The sequence below is a fragment of the Ruditapes philippinarum genome, unplaced genomic scaffold, assembly GCF_026571515.1.
Source record: "Ruditapes philippinarum isolate M1 unplaced genomic scaffold, ASM2657151v2 ctg2707_1_1_1_1, whole genome shotgun sequence".
NCBI classification, from domain to species: Eukaryota; Metazoa; Mollusca; class Bivalvia; order Venerida; family Veneridae; genus Ruditapes; species Ruditapes philippinarum.
Genome location: NW_026861209.1, coordinates 13349 through 39665, shown reverse-complemented (window position 1 = coordinate 39665; position 26317 = coordinate 13349). Strand labels below are relative to the sequence as shown.

At 33.6% G+C, this 26317-nt stretch overlaps 2 protein-coding genes across 3 annotated transcripts; both read left to right on the top strand.

Annotated features, from left to right (window-relative positions):
* The first annotated feature begins 1381 nt into the window (after positions 1 to 1381).
* Positions 1382 to 6192, top strand: LOC132714881 (uncharacterized). Of its 2 annotated transcripts, none has more exons than XM_060697798.1 (5): positions 1382 to 1492; positions 2531 to 2574; positions 3716 to 3775; positions 5193 to 5289; positions 5971 to 6192. In XM_060697798.1, exons 2-5 carry the CDS (start codon positions 2536 to 2538, stop codon positions 6114 to 6116), a joined length of 342 nt encoding a protein of 113 aa, XP_060553781.1. In that variant the 5' UTR covers positions 1382 to 1492; positions 2531 to 2535; the 3' UTR covers positions 6117 to 6192. The 2 variants fall into 2 exon arrangements, with proteins under 2 accessions (XP_060553781.1, XP_060553780.1); XM_060697797.1 differs by having other exon boundaries at positions 1388 to 1492; positions 2503 to 2574.
* A 13675-nt stretch (positions 6193 to 19867) lies between these two features.
* Positions 19868 to 24920, top strand: LOC132714880 (uncharacterized). Its single transcript, XM_060697796.1, has 3 exons — positions 19868 to 19985; positions 23773 to 24428; positions 24790 to 24920. The coding sequence occupies exons 2-3, from the start codon at positions 23783 to 23785 to the stop codon at positions 24918 to 24920; spliced, it is 777 nt and encodes a 258-aa protein (XP_060553779.1). The 5' UTR covers positions 19868 to 19985; positions 23773 to 23782.
* The last annotated feature ends 1397 nt before the right edge of the window (positions 24921 to 26317 follow it).

Below are 26317 nucleotides of genomic sequence, written 5' to 3'. Positions count from 1 at the left end.
ATGACTGGGGCTGGATAAAGTTTGACTCCAAAGCTTAAATTTGAATAATGTTAATGGAGGTTCATGACAAAAGACAATGTTTTATGCTAAATATCTGAGCTCTAGCCCTTGCAGTTTTGAAGACTTTACTAAATACATACAAAGAAAAACATTAAACCAGAGGCGGGGCCACTTTTGATTCAATGGCTATAATTTGATCAATCTTAGTACAGGACCACAAGATAATGTCTTGTGCAAAATATCTATGTTCTAGGCCTTTTAGTTCCAGGGAAGAAAGTTTTTTTTTAATTTATATCATACCTTTACATGTTAATGTTAATTCCTTTTATTTTGAAAAATACCATCAAACGTGTGATGCCCGATGACCCAAAATCTCGTGATCAATTGTATATTCTTTAAGATCTCCTATGCTCATATCTTGATAAAATACTTCTATCCCAGATTTAATGAAATCTATAAATTCTTCCTGAATGTGTCTACTTTGAATAAGTGAATGTATGAATATGTTTTGAAAGCAGCATTATTTATTATTTGTCAAATAAATGTGGTTTATTCCTATAAAAACTGCAAGGTTGTTTTTTTAATAACACTATATATGTTATCATACTGAGATTACCTGTTGTGTGTAGATTATAAAACATAACAAATATCCTCTGTGTGTATTCAAATAAGTTTTACATTTCAAAAGAGACTGTATAGTAATTTTCAGTTGTTGTTTTTTGTTGTTGTTTGTTTGTTTTCTTTTAATGAAACATATCAAATCTGATTCCTAGTTTAACGATTTTGTGCTGCGTGAATAAATATTTTGAAATAACCGCATTGTTTTGCAATTTTATAAGAAAACTGGCCAGAAGGTTATAAGAACACCTGGGAAAAGGGTAATACAGTGGAAGCAATGAAAACAGAAACAATATATGTAAATTGCTGACAGACTCAGTTCGATTGTATTTCTTCGTGAGAGACAATGTAAATGTGTAACATCTCTAACCATCCCCCCCCACCCTATCGCCGGCTTAAATGGTATTCACTACTAAACACTAACGTGCTGCGACCAATGGAGTTAAATTTCAGGCATTACTTTAGTTTCATAATCACTTTAGCTAAAGTATTACTAGTTTTATTATTCTCGTTTGATGTCTGCATTCTTAATTTTTTTAAAATATGAATGGTTTTAGATTCTCCTTAAATAATCTAAACGGTGCATAAAATGTTTATAAAAGAAACAATGACTATACTGTATAATTTTGTACAGTTTTTGTCCGGAAAATGGTCGGAATGCATTAATTCAACGATTTAACTGTTAACATTGAAAAGCAGATTATTCTTGCATTTATAAGGATTAGTATAAAGAATGAACTCGTCAATTATACAAAACATCAGGATTTAATTATATTTGCCTGCATATTTGTACAACAGATGGCAGTTTGCACATCTATCTAAAGGCCAAACCGTTCCCTGGTATTCATATAGATTTTGGCCACCTAAACTAAAGGTAAGATTCTACTAACATTTTAATGTATTTTTATTATTTTTCAGTCTTTTTAATATTCATTTATTAATTTTTAGGGACATTGTGGAAATTTAACTTTTCAAACTGTATTGATATCAAGTTAGTTTTAATATTTAGGTTCTTCTTTACATCTTCTTTCAGTAGGCTTTATAATAGAGAAAAAACTGGGATTTCAAATGTGCTTGTTTTATATTATTAAGTCTATTAGCAAGGTTTACAAAACTTTTGCATAGTTTGAACACATTGGAGGTTCCATGATAGCCGTATGAACACATCTGCGGTTGTTCCTAAACTCAAAATTTCACCATTTTCAAATGTTGAATACTGCTTAAGCCTTTGGTAGGGGCATGGGCGGTAGCTTGCAATAACTTCTATCATCCATTCACAAGGAACCGATCCTGCAACATTTTCAATTTTGTCGTTTTGGACATTCTTTACGGATTCCGTTTTTCTCTATTTTAAAATTTAGATGTTTATTCTGTTTCTTTTTACTTCCCAAGGAGTTTATAGAAAATTCTTTAAATATATGTACAAAAATTTTAACAATATAACGTTTTGCAAATACATGTATATGTGTTTGTGATTAGTTCAATAGAATAGAGAAAAAAAACACAATTCATAAAGAAAGCCCAACATGGCAAAATTGAAATGTTGCAGGCTCGGTTTGATTGAGTATGTTTAATGACGGTAGTGGTGATAGCAAGTTATCCTCGCGCCACTAGCACCGGCTTAAGAAGAATTTAACATGAAAAGGTAAAATTTTGAAACATCCGCAGATGTGTGCATATGGCGGTTATTATCGAACCTTCAATGTGACGCGTTAGTTTCATTCCGTGAAAAGCGACATATGGTCCCCACTTAAAAATGCGTGCCTTCATGCTTGTCTGTTATATTGTTAAATAGCTTACTTTACTAAAATCTACACAAATGATTTGCTGTTTTGTATATACATACGTCTAGCTGCATATGTTTTCCTATCTTTTTTCTATCAGTTGTGAACAAAAGTATTCTGGATTTCAGTGAAAATGGCTCGAGTTCTCGGTGTTGTTGTCCTCTTTACTTTGGTATGTATATCAAAATTAAGCCTTTTTCATTTTTATATCACTTTGCATGCTGGCAGAAATGAATTTTACCCATTTATTCGACCAGTGGTACAAAGATAAGCTGGCACATAGGCACCGCTTTACACAGCATATCCGGTACAGGAATTTGAGGGCTAGAAATGTAAACAATACGATTTAAGTGAATTTAACATTTAACGTCGGTGGTTCTACTCAGGTGCCCGTTCGTGCCTGAAATAATGTACGGAGGGGCACCTGAGGCCTTCCTCCACCAGTAAAGCTGGAACTTCGCGATATGACCTATACTGTGTCGTTGTGACGTAAATCCCAATCAAAACAAAAACATTAAAATACATAAGCTCTTGGACTTTTTCTATCGCTTTTAATTTGTAAAATCACTATAAAAATATTGCAAGTAACCTTTTGTGTGTATTCCGGTGCATAGTACTCTCTGAAACCTTCCACTCAGAAATGAAATTCTTTACAGATACACAGAAAACAATCTTAAAAGTACTCAGTTACCATATTTAAGTCTTTTTCTATGCATACTTTTAATTGCCATAACAAGACTGGTTAAAACATACTTTAACTGTAATGCTTGAGGTAATTTGTATGGCATATCCCTTTCTTTTTCTGTTTTCGTATAATACAAAGGTTACCCTCCACCCCTTTCCATGACTTCTTTCTTTTAGCCTCTCCATTGCCCCTCTCGAACCATAAAAATATCCTCGAACTACTAGCGAGAACTATGAACACGAATCACACTTTCCATTCTTTTTAGCTTAATCTCTAATAAATAAACTTGCATTGTCGAGACAGGCGATAATTAAGCTTTTCTATTCTATCATTTGCAGGTCAATGTTAAGACGCAAATATCTTCTAAGTCAAATGTTTGGAAACAAACTTAATTTCACTCTAAATGAAACTAAGCAATGTAACATATTTCAAGTTGTTTTTCAGAAAATGGGGCTTTAAATAATTAATAATAACATTTTATGTTGCAGTGTAAAATACATTGATTAATAAATAATGTATATTTTCAATACGATTCTTGTGATAACATTGATACCAAATCAATTAAGTAATATTAACTTTTTTTTTAATTTATGTTGTTACGCTACTTTCGTTTTTTTTTCTCTTCCAGACAATGATTCAAATGGTGAACGCGAACGCAGATTTGTGCAAGGGCTTATCAGTTTTTCGAGTAAGTTTACTTTAGAAAAGTTTAAGTTATTTGATGCCAGGACGAAAAGACTCTTCTTTCTTTTTAATTCTGGATGGATTTTTTTATTACTTCCGCTTGAAAATTAGCATTTTACGTTACCATTTATACCATTAAGGTATATCCATATGCAAATAGTTTGCTAGCTCATCATAACACCATTAATGCCACAACCACATCATATTGTCCAACCACTTTCCATCGTTTTTTTAAAGGTGTATTTTCATATTAATCAGGGGCGTAGCCAGCTTTTTTCAACTTGAAGGCCCATGAAAGGGGTCTGGGGGCTAAGCCCCCAGAAGCCAAAAACAAGTTCAGATTGAAAAGAGCAAATTGCGCTTCTAAAGTATTTTCAAGGAAAATTATCAAAACAATAATTTCAAACTATGAATTTGATTAGATGCCAACTTTATTGAGGACGGTAAATCATGCATCAGCATTAAAGACACTTTATTCGATCATACAGCTTGAACATACTACCAATTTCACCCACGCCCTTTTTTTAATTGTATTTTTGGGACTTTTGAAAATGTCGATTTCTTGACCAACTTGTAGGCCTGGACCTACATTGCCTAATAGTAGCTACGCCACTGTTAATTATCCTCATCACCTTGACAAAGCCGAAAAAAACAAACTACAATTCAGTTAATTATCACTGCTAAAGTGAGATCAGGATGGCAACCTGTGGATGGATCGAACATATCAAAATTGTACATTTAACGAATAAATGAACTGTTAAAACACAAATACATATTTTTAAGCTTATATACATGTTAAAAATAATCAGTGTTGCCCAATAAGTATTTTTTTTATAATATTAATTTCTGGGAAAGGTTTAATCTAATGTTGCTAGAACTTGATGCTCAACCCATTTGCATTTTGTATAAATACAAAACAATGTATTCTCTAAAGTTCAATTTACAGTGTTTTATGAGAAATTCTAACACGACCCGCATTTTTCCCTATTGAACATAGAAGAACCGAAAGTGTGTGTTATTATGCTATGAAATCACTGTTTGACGTTCTATATTTAGACATGTGACGTAATCATTATACACGTGACGTAACCACTAAAAATGTGACGCGCTGACAATAAGTATGGAAACAAATCAGACGCAATTTAGCTAATTATCATGTACGGCAGCATTTATTTGTTGATGTCGTGTTAGAATCGTAATAATATATCCAAATCGATGATTTTATTGCTTGATAACATCACTGTTTGTCGTTCGGATGCGCATCATTATATCACTTCCCCGCATTCGAACTCCAAACAGTGATGTTATTGAGCAATAAAATCACAGTTTGGGATATATTATTTCTTAATTAAATCAAGATAACATAAAATATATGGCTGAATAAAAAGAGATCAATACATATATATTTATTATATTTTCAGAGATGCGGAGACAGACGTTTTTGCGTGTGTGCAAATTGGAATATAAACACCTTTTACAATGACGGAGCTACTCCATGCAAAAATTTAGTCTGCAGAAGTAACTTATAACGTATTTTTCTTATGACTTAAAGTATGCAGAAAATGTACTGCGACTGTAGCGTCTAATCATTTTCATGTAACTTATGTACAAATGTATAACATATGTTGTGCAGCCGAAAAACGATGAAATTCTTTTACGAAAAAATATTTAATAAATATGCATTTCTTAGACTGCTGAGAAATGTATGACACCTTTAGCCTGTGGCAACCAAATGTGTTTTTTTAGAATTTGAAAAAAATATGTTTGAATACAAATTGTTATGCGATGAAAATTCGCAAAATCTTTGTCAATGAAATAATCTTTGTACATTTTTGTAATTATCATCGCATAACACATACACTGTATACGTTTCAAATTCATAGCTGAAATACTTTTTGTAACCAGAAACTCGAATTAACAACACATTTTGTAGATGTCTTTAAGCGTATATATGACAAAGAGTAACAACTTATCTTGTCAACAAAACTCTCTTTTTAAAGGTATTGGAAACTAAAAGGATATACCGGTAGTTTGATAAATTACGTACCACTACTAAAGTAAGCGACAGGGATTCTCTCATCATGCTCATGAATGCAAACACTTCGATGTCTGATCCTCGCTCAAAGAAATTCTTTTTCAATGAAGTTCCTATATTGTACTATGTTGATTCATTTAAGCGTATTGTCATTTTATTTCCAGATATCAACTGCCTTTACTTCAACGGTATACCTCGAAAACCTAAAAAAGTGAATGGTGTATATGTGTATTGTAGCAGTGATGACGGATGTGGTAATAATTTCGAGTGTTTCTATGGTTACTGTTGTCGTCCGCTGAAAAAGTATTGACTTGTGAGAAATAAACAAAGAAATGTAAATGTAAAATAAAGATATAAAGCAGAATAAATGAAATAAAACAAAAGCATTATATTTTATTTTGTTTTAAGTTTTCCCAGTGGTAACAATAAGAAAATGTTTTTTATTCCACCGCAGCATCTGCGATGCGGTGTTAAAAATCACTAGTCCAATTTCAGTCAAACTTGTCAGGATTGTTTCTTGGGTGAAGGGCTATCCAAAGTTGTTCAAAGAATTTGATTTCATGAATGCAGAAATATTGCCATGACAACAAAAATGAATAATAGGGAAACAATTCTAATCAAGATCCAAAAGGCCTAAAAACTAGACATTTTGCATAATGCATTGACTGGTGAATTTCTACCAAGATTGTTCAAATTATAGCCATGGGGTCAGAATTGGCCCCGCTCCTGGGTTAGTGTGTTGTACTTATATGTAAATAGTTAAAATGTTAGAAATAATTTTCTTCAAAACAACAAGGGCTAAAGCTTAGATATTTAGCATGAAACATTTTCTAGTGAACCTCTATCTTAAAATATTCAAATAATAGCTTTGGGTCAAAATTAGCCCTGCCTCATGAAGTTATGGCGTTTCTTCGTATCATAGTATAATAAAGAAATGGAAGCAACTCATATTGAAATGTCTTTTATTCATGTGTACATGTCATACATTTTTTCTAAAAACGATTCATTAGCTGCAAGTGGCCTTCAAATCATAGTTTACTATTTAAAGGAAACAACTTATATTTAAAATGTATTTTATACACGTGTACATGTTATGCAATTTTTCTAGAAAAAAGATTCAATAGCTGGGAGTTAGTCTTAAGGTCACGACCTCTAGCAAGAGACATGTTTGCTTCATGAAACGATCTGGGGTCGTGATTTTAAATTGTTAATGTTTTTATGTTTTCAGAAATAGCTAATGACTTCAAAAGACAGTACATAGGAAAGATAAATCTGACTGTATTTTCTAAATTTCATAAAGCTATGTAATACAGTAAATGCCAAAATGTTATTTAGCAAAAAACTGCTATTATACTATGGTCTTCTTATCTGAACATTAGACACAATCATCCGCACATTGTCTTTCATTTGACATGCTTAGATATATATATGACATTGACCCCATATTCACTTAGTAGACACTTCTGCATTATTGCAAAGTAAAACTGTATTGAAACAAAAATAATTTACAACTGTTCCTTCTATTTAGTGTTGTATTGATGCGGTGGCATAGCATTTTTTCACAAATACAATTTTTTTCCATATTTAAACGAAATCTGAATGGATTCAGGTCGTATTTTAAAGTATTTTCTTGATTTTTTTTTCGTTCTTACTTAGTTCCTAGTTCAAGATATATAACAGAAGTCTTTAAACCTAGATAAAATGAAGAACCACGTGGGGCTTCTTTAGAAAACTGTTAACTCCTTGTTTCTATCGATATTATTCCCGATATAAGTATGGTATATAGTGTAGTGCGTAATTATATTTTTCGCAATTTAACTACACGAATTCACGATTTCAATTTCACGAATTCACGATTTCAACTTCACGATTTTATCTTCACAAATTCATGAAGTTGAAATCGTGAATTCGTAAAGCCATCAAGTTGAAATCTTTAATTAATAAAGTTGAAATCGTTAATTCACGAAGTTGAATACATGAAGTTGAAATCGTGAATTTATTAAGTTGGAATCGAGAATACGTGAAGTTTAAATCGTTAATTCATGAAGTTGAAATCGTGAATTCACGAAGTGGAATTCGTGAAGTTTAAATCGTGAATTCATGAAGTTGAAATCGTGAATTTGTAAAGTTGAAATCATGAATTCGTAAAGTTGAACTCTTAAATTCGTGAAGTTGAAATCTTGAATTCATGAAGCTGAAATCGTAAATTCGTATATTCTGTATGTTGAAAACGTGAATTCACAAAGTTAAAATTCTGAATTCACGAAGATGAAATCGGCGATTCATGAAGTTGAAATGTCCCCCACGGTCTTTCGTAGACATGCATGTCACAATTTACAAATTACTGTGATAGCTGTTCCCTTACCAGAGTCTCTGACGACCTCAACACATTTGTAGCTGTATATCAAATATATGTATTTTATATACTCAATTGTTGGAAAAAATCAATTTGTCCAGTCAGTCTGTAGAACGACCTCAATCAAATTGCTCACATCGTTCAGAACTTTGCGCAGTATTAAAGCAACAACTGTAGGAAGAACAGGATTGACAAATGAGCATAAAAAAGTCGTCCCGAATGCGGCTATGATTTCTAATTTGTAAAAAAAGCTTTAAAAACGAACGCAATAAACGTTTTTGAGACTCATAGTTACTACATGTATATAAATCAAAGCACTGAATGTACTGATGGGGAGGCTGTGACAGAATGTTTCAGAGTTATAAATTCTTTTCTTTTCGCTTCAAATGTGCTGTAATTACAAATGTTTCCAAAATAACAAGATATGTCCATTGCGCCATTTATCTTTAAAGTTTACTGTTGCGTTTATCCGTTCATATGGTTAATATGCTGGACTAATAATTTTGTTAATATTCCAGAACTTTTCATTACTACATTCGCACTGTTAATCATGTAAATTTTGAAGACCTAAACTGTGAAATGGCATGCCAGAAAGTATGACAACTGTTCATTATAAGATCACAATACCATTTTGCAACTGACGGTTCCTTATCACTGTTCATCATGCCGGCATAAATACTTTATGATCATTGAAAGATAAAAACAACTACAAGTTATGCAACATTTTTATTGAACATAAAAATAAAACATATTTACGTATAACATAATTGAGATCAATAAAGATACTGTCTTGTGATGAGTATTAATATTCATTCTCTACGGACAGAAAGTTGTCTTCTCTCGAAGCATAGATCTATTTCAAAAGAAAATTCTTCCCATTCCATTACTCGTCGTTGACTTTGACGGCTTCAAATATTTATTAAAGCTAAGTATTTGAAAAAATTACATCTCAAAATTGAATCAATCTAAGTGAAAACCAGTTTACCGATAGATTCTATTTTTAAACCTCACTAGCTTTAAATATGTACTGCGAGAAATCCGTTGTTATAGTTACGATGGGTTATCCCTATCTATCATGTACGTCTTACCAGTTCCCGCAAATAGATGAGAACATCTATGAATTGTATTATAAATAGTGTGTTTTGGGAGTTTTTGTTGACAACGAAGCTATGTGGAGTAAATAACACATTTTCTTTCGTAATTTTTCAATCGTTGTAAAATGAATACGAAATTCCTCTTATGCCACCGATTACTTCTAGAGCACAAATATATCAGTTTTAAGTTTTTGATTTTATTTTTCAAATTATTGTGAACATTAATCACTTCAGCGGCAAATATTGTTTTCAAATTAAAGTTTCTTAAAATATGAATTGAAGCACGGCTTTAAAGCCGCGATTGAAGTCATTCCAGCTGAGACATACAGTTAGTCTTTTTTCCGATGCTCGACTGTAAGTCATTCGTATATATATATACGACATATATATATGAGTTTTACTTCATTGTTTTTAAAGCTTCTTATCTTTTGAATATTTCTTTTATTTAGCTGTATCGAAAATTTGAATTTTATTACACATGGACTATCAAATTATAATGCGTTGCCATGGAAGTGAATAAACTTTCTAAATACACAATACGGCATCATTATTTTGATTAAAGACTGATCCTTGTATGTCAGTTGTATAATATGGCTAAAAGCATTGTAATTCAATATTGCTAAATAAATGTTGATGTTGTTGTTGTTTTTGTTGTATAGATCCCTGACCTATCTTATTCTAATTATTAGATTAGTGGATACATTAAGACTTTTACCACAACATATTCCTAAACAAACGAGCACATGTTTGAATTTATTGTTATTTAACTAAAAGGTCAGAGTAGGGATTTATCATTTGCCAGAAATATTTGTTTTAAAATACTTTTATGTTGACATTGATTGATACATTATGTGAGTTGAAAATACAGGTATAAGTATTGTTTATTTTCTTTTGCTAATGTAAAATTTAATGTATTCTTGTGTTGAAATTTTGTAGGAGGGTCCTTACGGGTTTTTGTAGTTAAAAAGTGATTTTTTCGGCGATAATGGTTCAAGAATATAATGATTTCAAACTATCTGTTCATCACCATTTTTGCATCAGCACAAGGTCACGTGATGTGGCCCTCATGAGAGATGCTTGTAGTATCTAGTAGGTCAATTGCAAGTTAGTTCCAGTAGAGTACATACGTGACATATGAAAAAGTGATTTTATGGTATTTGTTATTTGGAAAAGTTGGATTTAAGACTTGGTGTTTCTAAAATATTTAAAACTACAAAATTTAATGGAAACTTTGCAAATTATAAAAAGGGATATTAAGTTAGAATTGTGAAGAGAACAATTTAAGATTTTAAGACTGAGACAGTGACAGTATTAGCATGGCGCAGGAAGGTTTCCTGCAAAGACTGGGATTGGAACTCAGTTTTGAAAAAATGGAGGGGGCAGTAAGTACCCAAAGACTATGACTGAAAGCGATAAGTCTTCTATTTCAAAGGCCACTACCACAGCTAGTGGAGATGATACCAGGGAGCCTGGCACTAGTGGTAGACCATTAAGCCCTACATGTACAGTGAATAATTCTGACACTGCAAACATAGAATTGTCAATAATCATGTCTTTTCAAAGGCAACAGGCTGAAATGCTGAAAAACTTGGTTTCTGAATTTGCATCAATGAAATAGACAATGTGCTAGATTTCTGGGAATATGGCGGATGATGCCAGTGAAAATGAAGAGCATGGTGAAATTTCCCCAGAAAGTTTCTCTGCTGACCGGTCAGAAAGTGACCCGAGTCAATGTCAAAAGGGTGAAGAAAACAACAAGTGCTTCATTTTGGGACAGTGTGCAGCCTTCACTATCAGAGGTGAAAGGGTTATCTGTGTCTGGTGAAATATCGACCTTTGTCCAGAAACTAATGGCAACAAGCCTAGACGAGAGCAAAAAAGCCGAGTAAGTTAAGAAACACCAGATACCGGAGAATACTACATCTCTAAACACACCAAAAGTCAATCCTGAAATATGGAGGGTGTTATCAGCAGAAACAAGATCAAAAGACATAAATCTCCAAAAAATACAATCAAATATTTTGAAAGCATCTGTTCCTGTGCTGAGGGCTATCGACGTCTTAGTAAAATCGCAACAAAACGCAGAGCAGGTGAATATAGAGGAAGTTGTAACTCTTTTAGTGGACAATCTGGCATTTACCTCTACAGCCAGTAATGACTTGTACTCCAGAAGAAGAGACCAAATGCGAAAAGAATTGAATCAGGATTATGCATCCCTTTGTTCTCATCATAATCCTGTCACTTAATTTTTGTTTGGCGACAACATTGCAGACCAACTCAAAAATATTTCAGAAACAAACAAAGTTGGGCAGAAAATGAAACAATACAGGCACAGTACGGGCCATAGGTATCAACCAGTTAATGTGCAGCGACGTAGGCCTTTTTACACAACAGGCCCTTTGGTTCCTAATGTTCAAAGCAAGGGGAGGGCAGGCAAGTCAGCAACTTCAGCAACTCAAGCACACAACAATGTGCCGAACCATTTATCTAAAAGCGCCATTATTAGACAGTGAAGTAAGTGCGTGACACTGTGTCACTTTCAAGGCTGGTCGACAACCAGAATTTCTAGAAAAGTGGAAAACTATTACATCAGATAAACAAATCAAGGTTGCAACATTCAATTTCTCGAGAAACCTTTTCCAAGCTCTTATCGGCCTACAGTTTTAAATGAATTAGAAGCCAAAGTTCTTAATATTGAAATCCAAAAGTTTCTCTTTGCTGGTGTAATTGTTACAGCCGTGCATGCACCAGTGGAATATATTTCTCCTGTATTTCTGCGTCCAAAAATGGACGGTTTTTATAGAATTATTTTAAACTTAAAGCAATTAAATCAATCTGTTGAATATGTACATTTTAAATTGCAGTTTGCAATCAGCCACCAGAATGATGACTCCCGGCTGCTACATGGCTTCTATTTACTTAAAAAACGCTTTTTATATTGTAAACGTTAACAAACATTTTCGAAAACATTTACGATTCATGTGGAAAAGCCAATTGTTTGAATACACATGTCTATCAAATGGGTTTGCATGTGCTCCAAGATTGTTTACTAAATTAATGAAACCCGTATTTGGTCAGCTTCATGCAAAAGGTTTACTGTCAGTTATTTACATTGATGACTCCTGTTTACAAGGTAACAGTTATCGAGAATGTTTACACAATGTTCAGTGTACAAGAGATCTTATTTCACAGTTAGGATTTAGTATCAATGAAAATAAATCAGTGTTCCAACCACCGCAAATGTTAATCTTTCTAGGGTTTAAACTTAATTCTATCACTATGCGTGTAAATTTGACTAAATTGAAACAAACAAAGCCGAGAAGCACTTGTTATGCAACATAGGGGTACAACTTTACGCAAAATCACAGAACTTATAGGAACTCTTTCTCTTGTTGTGTCGCTATTCATTTTGGCTTTGTTTATACAAAATTAGAAGAACAAGAAAAATTAGCTGCTTTAAAAGGTACAAAGGGCAATTTTGATCAGAAAAAGTGTTTAACACCTACAGCGATTGAAGATTTACATTGGTGGTTAACCTCTCCTGAAATCAATAATGGGTCACCTATTTATAGGCCTCACCCTCAAATAACTCTGACTCTTCATTAATCGGCTGGGGAGCTGTTTGTAATAATGTTAGCACAGGGGGGGTCAGTGGAGTGCATCAAACCTATCTGGTAACATAAATTATCTAGAACTCAAGGCTTTCTGTCTGGAAATGATGACTTTCGTGAACTTTTAAAAGATAAACATGTTATGATTCGGTCAGACAACAGTACTATGGTAGCCTATATAAAACATATGGAGGGCACGCGCTCAGATCAGTGTAATCGAATAGCTAGGGAAATTTGGCAGTTTGCTCAGAAATGTTACATTTGGCTGACAGCAACTCACTTGCCTGGTAGCGGATAAAGAGAGTCACGTGTTTCATGATAGTACTGAATGGATGTTACATGACACTATTTTCAAGAACATTTTAGTAAGGTTTTCTTATCATGTAGAAATTGTTTTTGTTTGCTTCGAGATAAAATGCAAAACAACCAAAATGTATTGCGTTTAAGCCTGATCAGGAGGCTTTATTTGATGATGCATTTCAGCTATGCTGGACAAGTTTAAAGTGTTATGCTTTTCCGCCTTTCAGTGTCATCGACAGAGTTTTACAAAAACATCTGATAGACAAAGGTCAGGGGATTTTTGTTCTGCCATATTATACGACTCAACCCTGGTACCCCAATGTACTGAAAATGTGTGTCACGCCCACATCTCCTTCCACGGAGGAAAGATCTGTTGACATTACCATGTGCCCAAGATTAAATTCATCCTCTTTATCCAAAATTTCAGTTGATTGTTTGTCATCTGTCATGGACATGTATCAGCAATCAGGATGAATTCGTGGCGAGCAAGCACGAAAAAACAGTAAAATGTGTATTTTTTAAAAAATGGCAGGAGTTTTGTGAACGTAATAGAAATAATGTACACTTAGCTACTGTCAATCATGTAGTAGAATTCATGACAATTTATTTTTCATGAAGGTTCAAGTGCGTTAAACACTGCAAAAAGTGCCTTATCTTCTTTTGTTGTAGTATAAGGTGAAGACGAAAAATTTTCTGTGGGCGAGCACCCTGTTGTGAAGAGATTAATAAGTTATAGTTAGTGTTACTAAGTCGTGGCCACGAGATGATTAAGTCGTGACCACGTGATACTATGTCGTGGCCACGAGTTACTAAGTCATGGCCACGAGTTACTAAGTAATTAAGTGGTGCGCACGACATACTATGTCGTGGCCACGAGTAAATATGTCGTGGAAACGCGATATTTTAATGCCTAGGTCACAAATAAAAAGGCCGCCGCCCGGTTTAACGATTTTTACAAAATAGGCGGTTTTGACGATTTTGCGAACGCCGGGCGATTTTTAAATCAGATGTGTGAAGTTGACATTTCTTAGTATTTAAAGGATATATAAAAGAAAAAAATCAATTTGAGAATTTTTTTTATTTTGTCATTTTTTGTAAAGTCAGCGGCCAGCGGATGGCGGCCAAAAATTTTAATGTTACAGAAATTTTATTTAAACAGTAAAACGGCATTTAATGAAGTTCTAAAGACATTTCTTTGTATTAAAGGGATATCATATATATAAAAAGAAAAAAAATATTTTGAGATTTTTTTGTATTTTATCATTTTTTGTGAATTCAGCGGCCAGCGGCTGGCGGCAAAAAAATTTAATGTTGCAGAAATGTTATTCAAACAATAAAACGGCGTTAAGACATATCTGATTATTTAAAGGATATATAAAAAGAAAAAAATCACATTGATTTTTTTCTTATTTTATCATTTTTTGTGAAGTCAGCAGTCAGCGGCTGACGGCCAAAATTTTAATGTTGCAGAAATGTTATTTAAACAGTAAAACGGCATTTAAGGTAGAACGCGACACTTTGCGAACTTTCGAGTAGCGTCTTGAAAATTGGCATGCAGAAAGTTGACCATATTTCTGATTAGGGTCTGTTGATTTTATTTCAATAGTTTCAGCCAATTTTTGTACACACGGCGTCAAAATTGACCATCAAAGACCGTTTTTGAACATGACGTCGTTGCGTATCCTTGGCAACTGTTACGGGTATTTCAACGCTATTGGCGAACAAAATATCTTTAATCCTACAGTTTTCGACGGAAATTATTTTTTCCTATAAGCTGATATAAAATTTATCGTTTTACGCCGAAAAATGTTTGAAAAATAGAAAGAATACTGTCAATTTTGTGTAAAATTTGACGTTCAGTTTAGCCGCATTTTTCGGCTTTAAAGGGGCTTTTTAAAAAATTCCTGAAATAATTTTTTGATTTTTTTCTTTAAACGTCCTTTAAAATGTATACTCAGTCTAAATGACTAAAAAATTTACGCATTGTACGCCATTATGACCACTGCGCAAAATATATGGATACAATAAAGGATACGGAATTCCGTTAATTATAGATAGACAGGTAAAAAAAGTGAAATTTGAATACTTAGATGTACGGGGCCGTAATATGTATTTTTTTTTTTTTTTTTTTTTTTTTTTTTTTGTTTTTTTTTTTTTTATTTATTTTTGGTTTTTTATTTTTTTTTGTTTTTTTTTGGGGATTTTCTTTTTTTTTAAAAAATTTTTTTTTTTAACATATTTGTAAATATTTAAATAAACGTAATATGACCTTCTGTGAAATTGCCTTCTGAGAGTCTTAGTGATATCAGTGTTCAGATCCACCTTTTGAGACCAAGACTGTTATTGGCAAGGTTCGCAATGTTTGTAATATGTCTGAAGCTGTTACTGAGATATTGACAATAAATGTATCAGTATCTGTTTGTCCCAAACCTTGTCCATGTGAAACCTTCAATTTCTTTTTGTAGGATACCTGTGACAATGTGTAAATATGTCTGCCCATCCTGTGGTCATTAAACCCAATTCTCTCTTTGTCGTCTTCAAGATATAGAAGTCGTTGGAAGAATAGATCCTTTTTGAAGGTTCTACTGCCAGAAAAACAATGCAGACATGTCACTTTCCATGATCCTACCCCTTTCAAGGATCATTATCGGCGTATTCCACCGGGCTATGTATGTTGAAGTCAGGGGAACATCTGAAAGATATATTAGCTGCTGGTGCCGTTAGAGAATGTAATAGTCCCTTCTCTTCGAATGTAGTCCTTGTACGTAAGAAAGATGGGCCTTTAAGATTCTGTATTGGACTACCGTCGGCAAAACAATAGAACCATCAAGGATGCATATGCCTTGCCAAGGATAGACGAGACCATAGATAGCTTAGTTTGTGCCAAATTCTTTTCTAAGCTTAACTTTCGATCATTTTACTGGCAAGTTGCCATGAAGGAGGCCGACAAGTATAAGACAGCCTTTTCGGTTGGTCCACTCGGTTTTTAAGAGTGTTACCGTATGGGTTTTGGGCTTACCAATGCCCCTAGCCTACTTTCCAGCGTCTGATGGAGCGTATTATGGGTGATCTTAACCTTACTGGATGTCTCATCTATTTAGATGACATTATCATCTTTTCTTAATCCAAAGAAGAGCATTTTCAGCGTCTTAATTCTGTTTTTCAGCGTTTGGAAAAAGCTGGTCTCAAGCTTAAAGGTTCTAAATGTGATTTATTTCGAACCAGTGTGAAGTATTTAGGCCATATTGACAGTGAACATGGTGTCGAAACCGATCCCGACAAGATTGCTGTTTTAAAGAATTGGCCTGTCCCAAAATCTATCAAGGAGTTCAGGAGCTTTATTGGTTTTGCTGGTTACTACAGGCGGTACATCAAAGGGTTTTCCCAGATAACCAAACCACTGAACGATTTACTGATTGGTCATCCTACCAAAAAAGCCAGCAAATCCAAGAATTAAGCTACACCTTGGAAATGGGGTCCTGATCAACAATCTGCCTTTGATTTAAATTACAAAAAGTGTTTTATACCGCCACCATCTTATATGGGGGATTTCAGAAAAACCATTTTTTTTTAGAAAAATCGATGCCAGGGGATTTGGCATTGTTTGGTTTTATCCCAAAATTTTACATAATAAAAAAAGAGCTGTTCCCTTTTGAAAATTCGTGGGAAAAACCCAAATAAGGGAAAATTAAATCCCGCTCAAAAAATTTTAAATTTTCCCTTGCTCAAAATTGGCTGTGGGGTGATAATTTCTAAGAGTATTTTGTATGGTTATTTTCAAACCCCGTACTGATAATAACCCTTTTAAACTTATGTTTTTTTCCCATTTCAAAACATACGCAACGTCTCACCGTTGGTTAGTTTCTTAAGTTTAATTTTTGTTTTAAAACTATCATTTTATCGCAGTTCAACGTCGATCCAGACACACTTTCACTATTTCCACATTTTCCTTGTCCTGTACAGTTATATTTAAAAGATTGTAAAGGGACTTTGCCTATTACTTTTGTTTAAACTCCAGGAAAACCCCCTTTTTTGGTGTTTAATTTTTTTTTCTTTAGTTTTGTGTTAGACCCTCGATGGAAAAAGGTTGAACCGTTAGACCCCCAAAAATTTTTTGATATTGAATTTTGGGTGGAACGGGGAAAAATTTTTAAACCCTTTGCACTTTTCCCATTTAGTCGAAAAAAAAATAGACTCTTTGTTCTTTAGAAAAAACTCACTTGTAAGACCATATTTTAAGGGGAAATGGGCAAATTTTTTTTTATCAAAAACCCATATTCCCTTTTTCGCAAAGGGAAATTTTTCTGGCCCTTTTTAAATTAAAACAAAATTGTTCTTTTCCGGGAAAAATTTTCCCTGAAAATGTTTTACGGCCTTCATGATGTCCCACATCAGGGGCGGGGGAGAACCTTTTTAGGGCTGTTTTAAAATCGACGGTTTTTACCCGCCTGGTTTAGAACAGTTGTTTGAACAATCGTGGGTCAAAACTGGGCCCCGCCGTATTTTCAGAAACACCATGCCAAAGTTTCTCCTGCTGGTTTAAAATTCCCATTGACACGTCTTAAACCCCCTTGAATTAAGTTTGTATGGAAATTTCGTATCTTTTTAAAAATGTCTGCAGGCGGTTAGAAAAATAATAACTTGTGATTACGGATCACCTTTACCCGCTTTGCACAGGCCATAAACTACTAAAAACCAAACGGTCCCTAAACGTACAAAAGCCAAAATCTTTTGGAAGTATTTTATATTCACTATGGCTTTCCCAGCCGTTTATATAGGACCAGGGTCGAAATTTCGAAAGTGCGGGGTGATTAAGTGAGCTGTGCAAGATTGCCAATATTGAACAAGTCTCACACAACTCCTTATCAAAGATGACCCACAAGAAAATGGAATGGCCGAAATGTTTTATCAGACTCTTTTTAATATGTTGGGGACCCTGGAAACTAAGCAAAAGCAGAATTGGAAGGCTCATATACCCACCTTAGTCCATGGTTACAATTCTACGAGGCATGAGACCACTGGGCTCACCCCCTTTTTTTGATGTTTAGGAGGCATCCGAGGTTATCTATTTCTTTTCTTGGAATCGAACCTGACTAAACTTCAGCCAAGAAAAGTACCTCGGAGTACATTTCTTCTTTGAAGAAACGCCTCCATTTTGCATATAAGGTTGTCAACCGTGAGTCCAGGCGTAAAAGTAAACGACATAAGCGTCGTAATGATTTAAGGTTTAGGGACGCTAAAATTTAGCGCGGGGCTAGAGTTTTGATTAGAAACGTAGACCTGAAAGGGAAAAAACAAGTTAGCTGATAGGTGGGATAAGGAGGTTTATATTGTGACATCTCAACCTAATCCTTCTATACCTGTTTTTCAGGTTAGAACAGAACATGGTCAAGGTTGCATAAAAACTCTCCACATAAATCTTTTGTTCCCATTTATGGGTTTGCCTGTACGGAAAGCTCAGTTAAATCCCTCTTATGAGAATGATGGACCCGAGCTTCTTGTACAGACCGAGCCCATCACTGATTCTTCTTCTAACATTTCAGATAACACACCAGAAAGTCAAGATGTTCCCAAATATGTTATTCCTCAGAGAAGAACATCTACTCTCAATCCAAAAGCTGAGGAATTTGTTCCTGACAAGACAGAAGCCTGCCTGGTTACGTGACAAAGACTGGATTACTTGATATTGATGATTTTACATGTTTTCGTTTCGTTATCTTTTATCTACATGATTTGTAGTTTTACTAAAATCTTCACGAATTCCAGTGCTATATTTGCCAGTATATGTAGCATCAATTTTGCATTATTATCTTCCATTTATTGTGATAATTGTTGCATTATAAATAAATAAAATTTGAACATGTCGGATTATTTGAAATGTCTGATACAGTGTTTATTTATTTTCTATGTGTATAACTACACAAGAAAGGTAAAGAATTAATTTTAATTTTTGTATTTAGATAGAACTGCAGTCTATCTTAAATACTTTGTGAAACATTCCTTTGGAATGTATGAAATTATCTTGATCATTAACGTTTCTTTTTTTGATAGAACGTTAATGTAAACTAAATGTTAATTATAACCTAAACAACATAGCTGTTGGTGGAATATTTTGTGACTGCTTTGTAAAAAGTAGATGTTTATAGACTTCTGACCCTAGGTATGTTGTAGTATTAATTTAGATGACTTGTATGATATTGGAAATGTCTGAACGACATTTGACTGAGCGGGGAAGGATGTCACAGGGTCTTTGTTATTAATATAATACATGTATATATTTTTACCATTATTATATCTTATATGATATATAGTGCAATTTCTTAAATAAATATATTCTTCCTTGTCCCATCCACTCAACATCTCATATTACTCCCATAGCCTCATAATCATTCATCATATATCATACACAACTATAGAAACTGGTGACGGGCCTCATTTTTTTTCGTCATGATTTACCGCCACGCATGCGCACGGCAGATTTGAATTACAGTTGTAGAGTGAAAACCTAACTCTGTCTTTGTGTTGATTATTTAATTATTTTGCTGTTTCTGTGTGTTTTTTGCAGGTAATTTTACTTTTATAAAGTGTATTGATATACATGTATATTCATTCTTCATTTTCTCTTTCATCGTTTGTTTCATGATTTTGACGGTTTTGTATGTTTATGGAATGCACGGCAGATTTGAATTACAGATGTAGAGTGAAAACCTAACTCCTGTCTTTGTGTTGATAATTTATTTATTTTACTGTCTCTGTGTGTTTTTGCAGTCTCAATCACAAAAGAGAACTATAAAAAAACCCTTCGACGAATATAGAAGGTAACATTGGCTAGCGGCCTAAAATTTTAATCTTGTAAAAGTTTGGAAAAGAATTGGAAAACGACTGCTTAGTCACTTCTAAAGACATATTTTATTTAAAATATATAAAAAAAGAAAGAAAACTGACATTTAGAAAGCTTTCTTCTCTAGCGACTTAGCAAACAGTTGTAGAAATTTTATAAATTGATAAAAACGGGACTTTATGTGGAGGTAACTATCTTCATATTATGATGTTGATAAGAAATTTCACGTTTTATAAAAGATAAAAGTATATTTTAAAAAATCATTTTTGATAATTTGAATGGCTATTTAATCGGTTATCTTAACGCAAGTAAACGACACATAATTATGACATGTTTTTTAGTTCATTGTTCTGACTGAAATATTTTATACGAATGTCCGGATCTGAAAATTGAATCGTGATTTCGAACGTTCGGATATCCGGACTCCGGATGACATCCCTACTCTTTATATTGTTCTTTAGATTCATCTCGTCAATTAATGACATTTAAGTCAAAACACTCATTTTGATCAATTGAGCGTATTGGTGCTGAAATGTAAAGAAATGTAAAGAAAAATACTTGAGAGAAGTAAACACAAGTAAGTTTATTTATTCAAAATTTATACAATCAGCACCAGTGCTATATACGAACCTTTCTACAATTAAATAACAGAACAACATAACAAGTTAAAAATGAAAGAAAAAAACAGTTTGTTTTTAACATACGAGCTTGTTTCTAACATACGTTATAGTGGTTTACAAAATTCGTGTTAATAAAATGTAGTTTTTATACATTTATAAACAATGTTATGTTGAAATTGTGACTGTATGAACAGAAATTATGTCCGTAGGAATAGAAATTATGTCTGTAGGAATAGAAATTGTGTCGGTAAGAATAGAAATTCTGTCTTTAGAATAGAAATTGTGTCTGTAAGAATAAAATTATGAACGTAAGAACGGAGATTATGTCCTTAAGAATAGAAATTATGCCTGTAAGAATAGAAATTATGTCGGTAAGAATAGAAATTATGTCTGTTGTAATAGAAAATATGACCGTAGGAATAGAAATTATGTCTGTACGAATAGAAATTATGTCGGTAAGAATAGAAATTATGTCTGTTGGAATATAAAATATGACCGTAGGAATAGAAATTATGTCTGTAAGAATAGAAATTATGTCCGTAGGAATAGAAATTATGTTTGTAAGAATAGAAATTATGTCAGTAGGAATAGAAATTATGTCTGTAAGAATAGAAATTATGTCCGTAGGAATAGAAGTTATGTCTGTAAGAATATAAATTATGTCGGTAAGAATGGAAATTATGTCCGTAGGAAAAGAAATTATGTCTGTAGGAATAGAAGTTATGTCGGTAAGAAAAAAAAGTATGTCTTAAGAATAGAAATTATGCCTTAAGAATAGAAATTGTATCTGTAAAAAGGAAATTATGTACTTAAGAACAGCAATTATGTCCGTATAAAATAGAAATTATGTCCGTAAGAATAGAAATTATGTGTGTAGAAATAGAAATTATTTCTGTTAAAATGGAAATTATGTCTGTAAGAATAGAATCAAGTGATGTAAAGATACTTAGTATCAATGAGTATTCAGCCCAAACTACACAGATAATTATAAACATTTATTGGCGCCCGCGCCGAAGCGCGGCGCCCCTTTATGGAATGAAATCAGATTTTGTGAAAGGCCGACAGCAACTTCTGGAGCCTTTTAGTCGGTCATAATAAAAGCCGATCATTCCGAACGGTATAAAGGTGCTTGATTATTAATTAATCCGTGGTACAATGAATAGCGAACTTGCAAACATTTTCAAATGAAATAACCTTTTCCGTCAATAAATCGTGCTCTTCGGTTTTTTTTATTTACACAGTGGGTTATTATGGTATGTTATTGTTGTACATTTATCCGAAAGCTGTAATAAATAGAATGATGAGTTGATGACCTAAATATTCCGAAAATCTATTTATAGAGGGGTGTGCTCCTATCGGTAATTCCAGGTCTATTTGACCGGGATTTACTAGTGACCGGCGAATAGTACCACACGTTTATTGTCCGGTCTCTCCCGGTTTTGGAGTAGATGTTTGATATCGTTACAGAACAAAACAAATATTTTACAGATAAATAGCTTTTTTTTCCAAAATGAATGTTTGTCAGTTAATTTGGTTACAATAATTAATGAACACAGATCAACTCTCAAATTTATTGATTTTTATTATACATAAACATACAATTCGAAAAAAAAAACAGACCAACAAGAACAACAACAACAATAGCATGTTTCATTTTATCTATATGACATAAAAACAATAAATATGTACAATAATTGAGAAAAAGGTACATTTTTATAGTAATAATACGACACTATCAACTTTGAAACTTTTTATTTAATTTGTTATTCGTTGTTAGTAAAGATGCCGAGGAATTATTCAAAGTTACAAATTAGATTTTATGAATTATTAAATTGATTGATAATTTAGAAAATGATAAAGAAAAATACAAATGTACATGGTTTAAGAATATAAGAATAAACAATATTATATATTGAAAGATTAACCATTATTTACTGACTTTTTCCAGTTAATTTTTGACTTATAATCGTCGGTCAATATGACAATTGAATTCTTAAAATTTATTTTACAATTTAAATTAAAAAAAGTAAGTAAACATAAAAAGCACATAAAACACAAAAAAAGAAAAGAAAACAATATTCATAAAATCTGTAATTTTTTTATCAAAATTAATATAATTATATAACATTTATTGTATAATAAACAATTATGCTCAACATGATCAACATGGTAATATAACCAGTGTCATATTTTTACTAAGTGTGAATAGATACCTTAAGAGGGGGTCTTCGCTAATAGCGATAACATAATAAGGGACAATTACACAAGTGTGGTGTTGATCATATTGAAAAGTTTATAAGAATATCTTGTCATCATATGTCTACTAGTTCATCTTCACTTGCTGCATTTCTTGCTTGGACGCCCTTTGATGCTTTGCATCAATGCTTTTCTTGTTATACATTAGAATGGTTAACACACTATGTGTGGGTATACTCAAATATCCAACTAACAAATCAATATGGAGTACCGCGTGATCTAATATAATTTACATATACTGATGTATACAGGGATGTGACATTAGATATTAGAACAGTTTCATTACAAATTTAACGTCAGTGCCCGCCCCCCACCTCCTTCGGTCCATAACCTGGATGGGAAAAATGTAATTATTATATATTTTTGATAGGTTTACTTATATTGATTGATAGCTTAAACAAATTGGAACCATACTATCAACACATTTAGACCATACTATATGCACAATGCCAGTCTACTACTGTAGTTTATCGGTGGCGTCTTCTCATGCTGTCTTGCAACCAAGTTTCAGCCCTTCCTGTGTTCATTTGTGATATTGGGTTGACAGTCACAACCAATGGCAGTGTTCCATTCCAAAACGGCTTTTTGAAAAGTTATCCTCTTCTCCACTCTAGTGTAAATCAAGATAAGTCACCAATTCAACATTGTTACGTAGGATGGATAGCTTCACAGCTTCGAGTACAGCACATCCCGGAAGGGATCTGGTTATGGAAATGTAAAAGAATGGGGGACATTATATACTTCAGAAAGGATCCTCTTTAAGAGATTTTGCGATCTATTTTGGAAAAAATATATATGTGCATATCAGATCCCTTTGTCAAAATTGTAAGCTATTTTATATTGTACAACTTTAATAACAGTAAAGGAATATGCTTTTTATGTTTACAGAAAAAGCAACATGGGGATGTCAGAAAGTAAAGCTGACTCAAAGAGGTCACATGGACAAGCGTTACCTAGACAACCGATGGTCAATCTGCCGTCGTTGCCTCCCTATAACGGTCATCCTATCCAGTATCATCACATCAATAACAATGCGACGCTTGATGTACAAGCTCATTTCAGCTTCAGTGATCCGAGCGTATCATTTCAGTCATCTAACGTAGAACAGTACTATCCACAGCTCGCTGCAATGTATGACCAAGGCTTTAAAATGCTAGTATTCGTTTCTCTACCTGGTTCTACAAAAAGTAACGGATTAGCCTCCCTTGGTCATTGTCAAGTTAATATAAAATTACAAGGTATATTCCGAAGGCTGCTTCCAGAAGAAATGGACCAGCAGTGGCAGTTACGTGTTGAAAAATCTACATTGATCACTCAGATGTTCATACAGTGGTCTGGTAACGTGTTTCTCAATGCCGGTGCTCACTTCGAAAGTACGACCGACAATAATCATATATTTCAAACACTGAACAATATTTCACAAGGTGGCGGCCGGCTGATCAGTGTAGAGTTAATGGCGGGACAGCAGTTTGAGATGCAGCGACAAATGATGCAGCGTCAAGCACAAAGGCAAAACAAGGCAACTGGCAACATGCCAATGACGCGTGAGTACTGTCAGATATATTTTATTGATATGCTCATTGAGTATTTTGTCTATATAACTCGGATTTGCAAGCTAGTATACATGTATGTTGGAATCAATACAATTAGATTCAGTTTGATTGGCTCTGAAAGGATTTGTGTTTAAAGATCTGTCGGTTACTTAGGGAGAATTGGTCAGTAATATGCAGAATTTAAGATACTCTCATTGACTTATTGCTGAAATATGACGTTTTAGAATGGTTGGTTTACTAGCTATGTCTTTTTCCGGTAATGAAAAATCTGACGAATAAACAACTCATTAAGTTCTCGGGCATTCACTTTATTAGTGAAATTGCACATTGATTTTTCTCTTTAATGTTACAGAGGTTGCCGTTGACGTATTCTACGAAGTACCCCGCTCACCCTCTAGTGAGAGATATGTTTATCAAGTTGTAAGCTGTCCGGGTGAAATTCAAAAATTCCAAAAAAGCTTGCGGCATGCTCAGGGTTTTTAATCGGTCATAAAAGGGAAGCTTTTAAAGTCCCCGTATCGGGAAAATGGTTGGGAAATGGTGGGGGATATTTTTAGGCTATTTTGTCTCCCCCTTTCCAGTCAGATTGGTGTTTTTTACCGCCCCAAAGCAACGCAGAAGAAAAATGCTTTGGATTTTTGAAAAACCCTCCCTCACGGGTTTAAGGGTAACACGCCCTTTTTATGAAGGAACAAAGGTTTTAGGGGATTGGTTTAGAACCCAAAAAATGAATTTGCATTTGGGCCCCGGTTTTTTGGGGGGGCCTCGACAAAAGTCACGGAAAAGACTGGGAAACCCGGGGATGAAATTTTGGGGGCGGCATGGGGGGGGAAGGTTTGGGGAGAATATTGGGAAACACCGGAGTCCAGGATAGAGGGGTGCGTTCAAATCCAAACCATTGCTAACTCGCCAGCCCTTATTTTCTTTCAGCGTTTGATAGCTAGATCGGATGTTATTGGAATCAACGCTGCTATGCCTCAGTCCCAATTGGAAACTGACGCTGACAGGGAGCCAGCCGCACCCCCGTCATATAATGAACTTTACACCGAGAAATGAGAAGTGATTGGCAAAGTTAACGCTTAAGAAGGCGCATTTACCAAGTACCAGGTTTATCTACAGCAACGCTGATTTGTCACTATCTTTAAATTGGCTTTACTTTTTATTTGTGTCCCCAAAGGGAGAGTATAAAAGTCGCCGCTTTGTCTGTATATCTGTCCGTCCCCTTTTTCTTGTCTGGGACATAAACTCTGAAACTACAAAGAAGTTTTTCAACAAAAAACCCACTTGGTAGGTAGATAAATCTCACTGAGGTAGAGATGCAGTGAAAAGAAAGAATCGTTTAAATCTAAACTTGGCCCAATTTTTGGGGTGTTTTCCCCTTTTTTCATATTAAAAACTTTGGGAAAATTGTCTAGGACAAAAAATCTGAAACTAAAAGAGGTTTTTAAAGAAATTTTTAATTTAATTCTTTAATAAAGTGAGTTGGAAGGGTAATCTGGTTGATTTTTTTTATTTACGTTAATTGCTCTTTTTTATTTTTTTCACTGTAAATCAAATTAAAATAAAAATTGAAAAAATTGATTTCTTTTTCACTTTAAACGGATTTATTTTGGTATGTGATAAATAGAATAAAAATTTGTAATTCTTAGAATTATGCACTCGTTAATAAAATAATTTTGTCCCAAAGGCTCGAATTTTATAAATTTTTTCAACCCTTTTTGCATTTGTATTGGGAATTAAAACTCATTAAAACCCTTTTAAATTAAACAAATTTGATTGAATTTTATATTAATTTGAAGATTTCATGATTTTGAAGTATGATAAGTGAAGTTTTAAAACGTATTTATGCCATGTTCCAATCACTTATTGGTTACTGATTT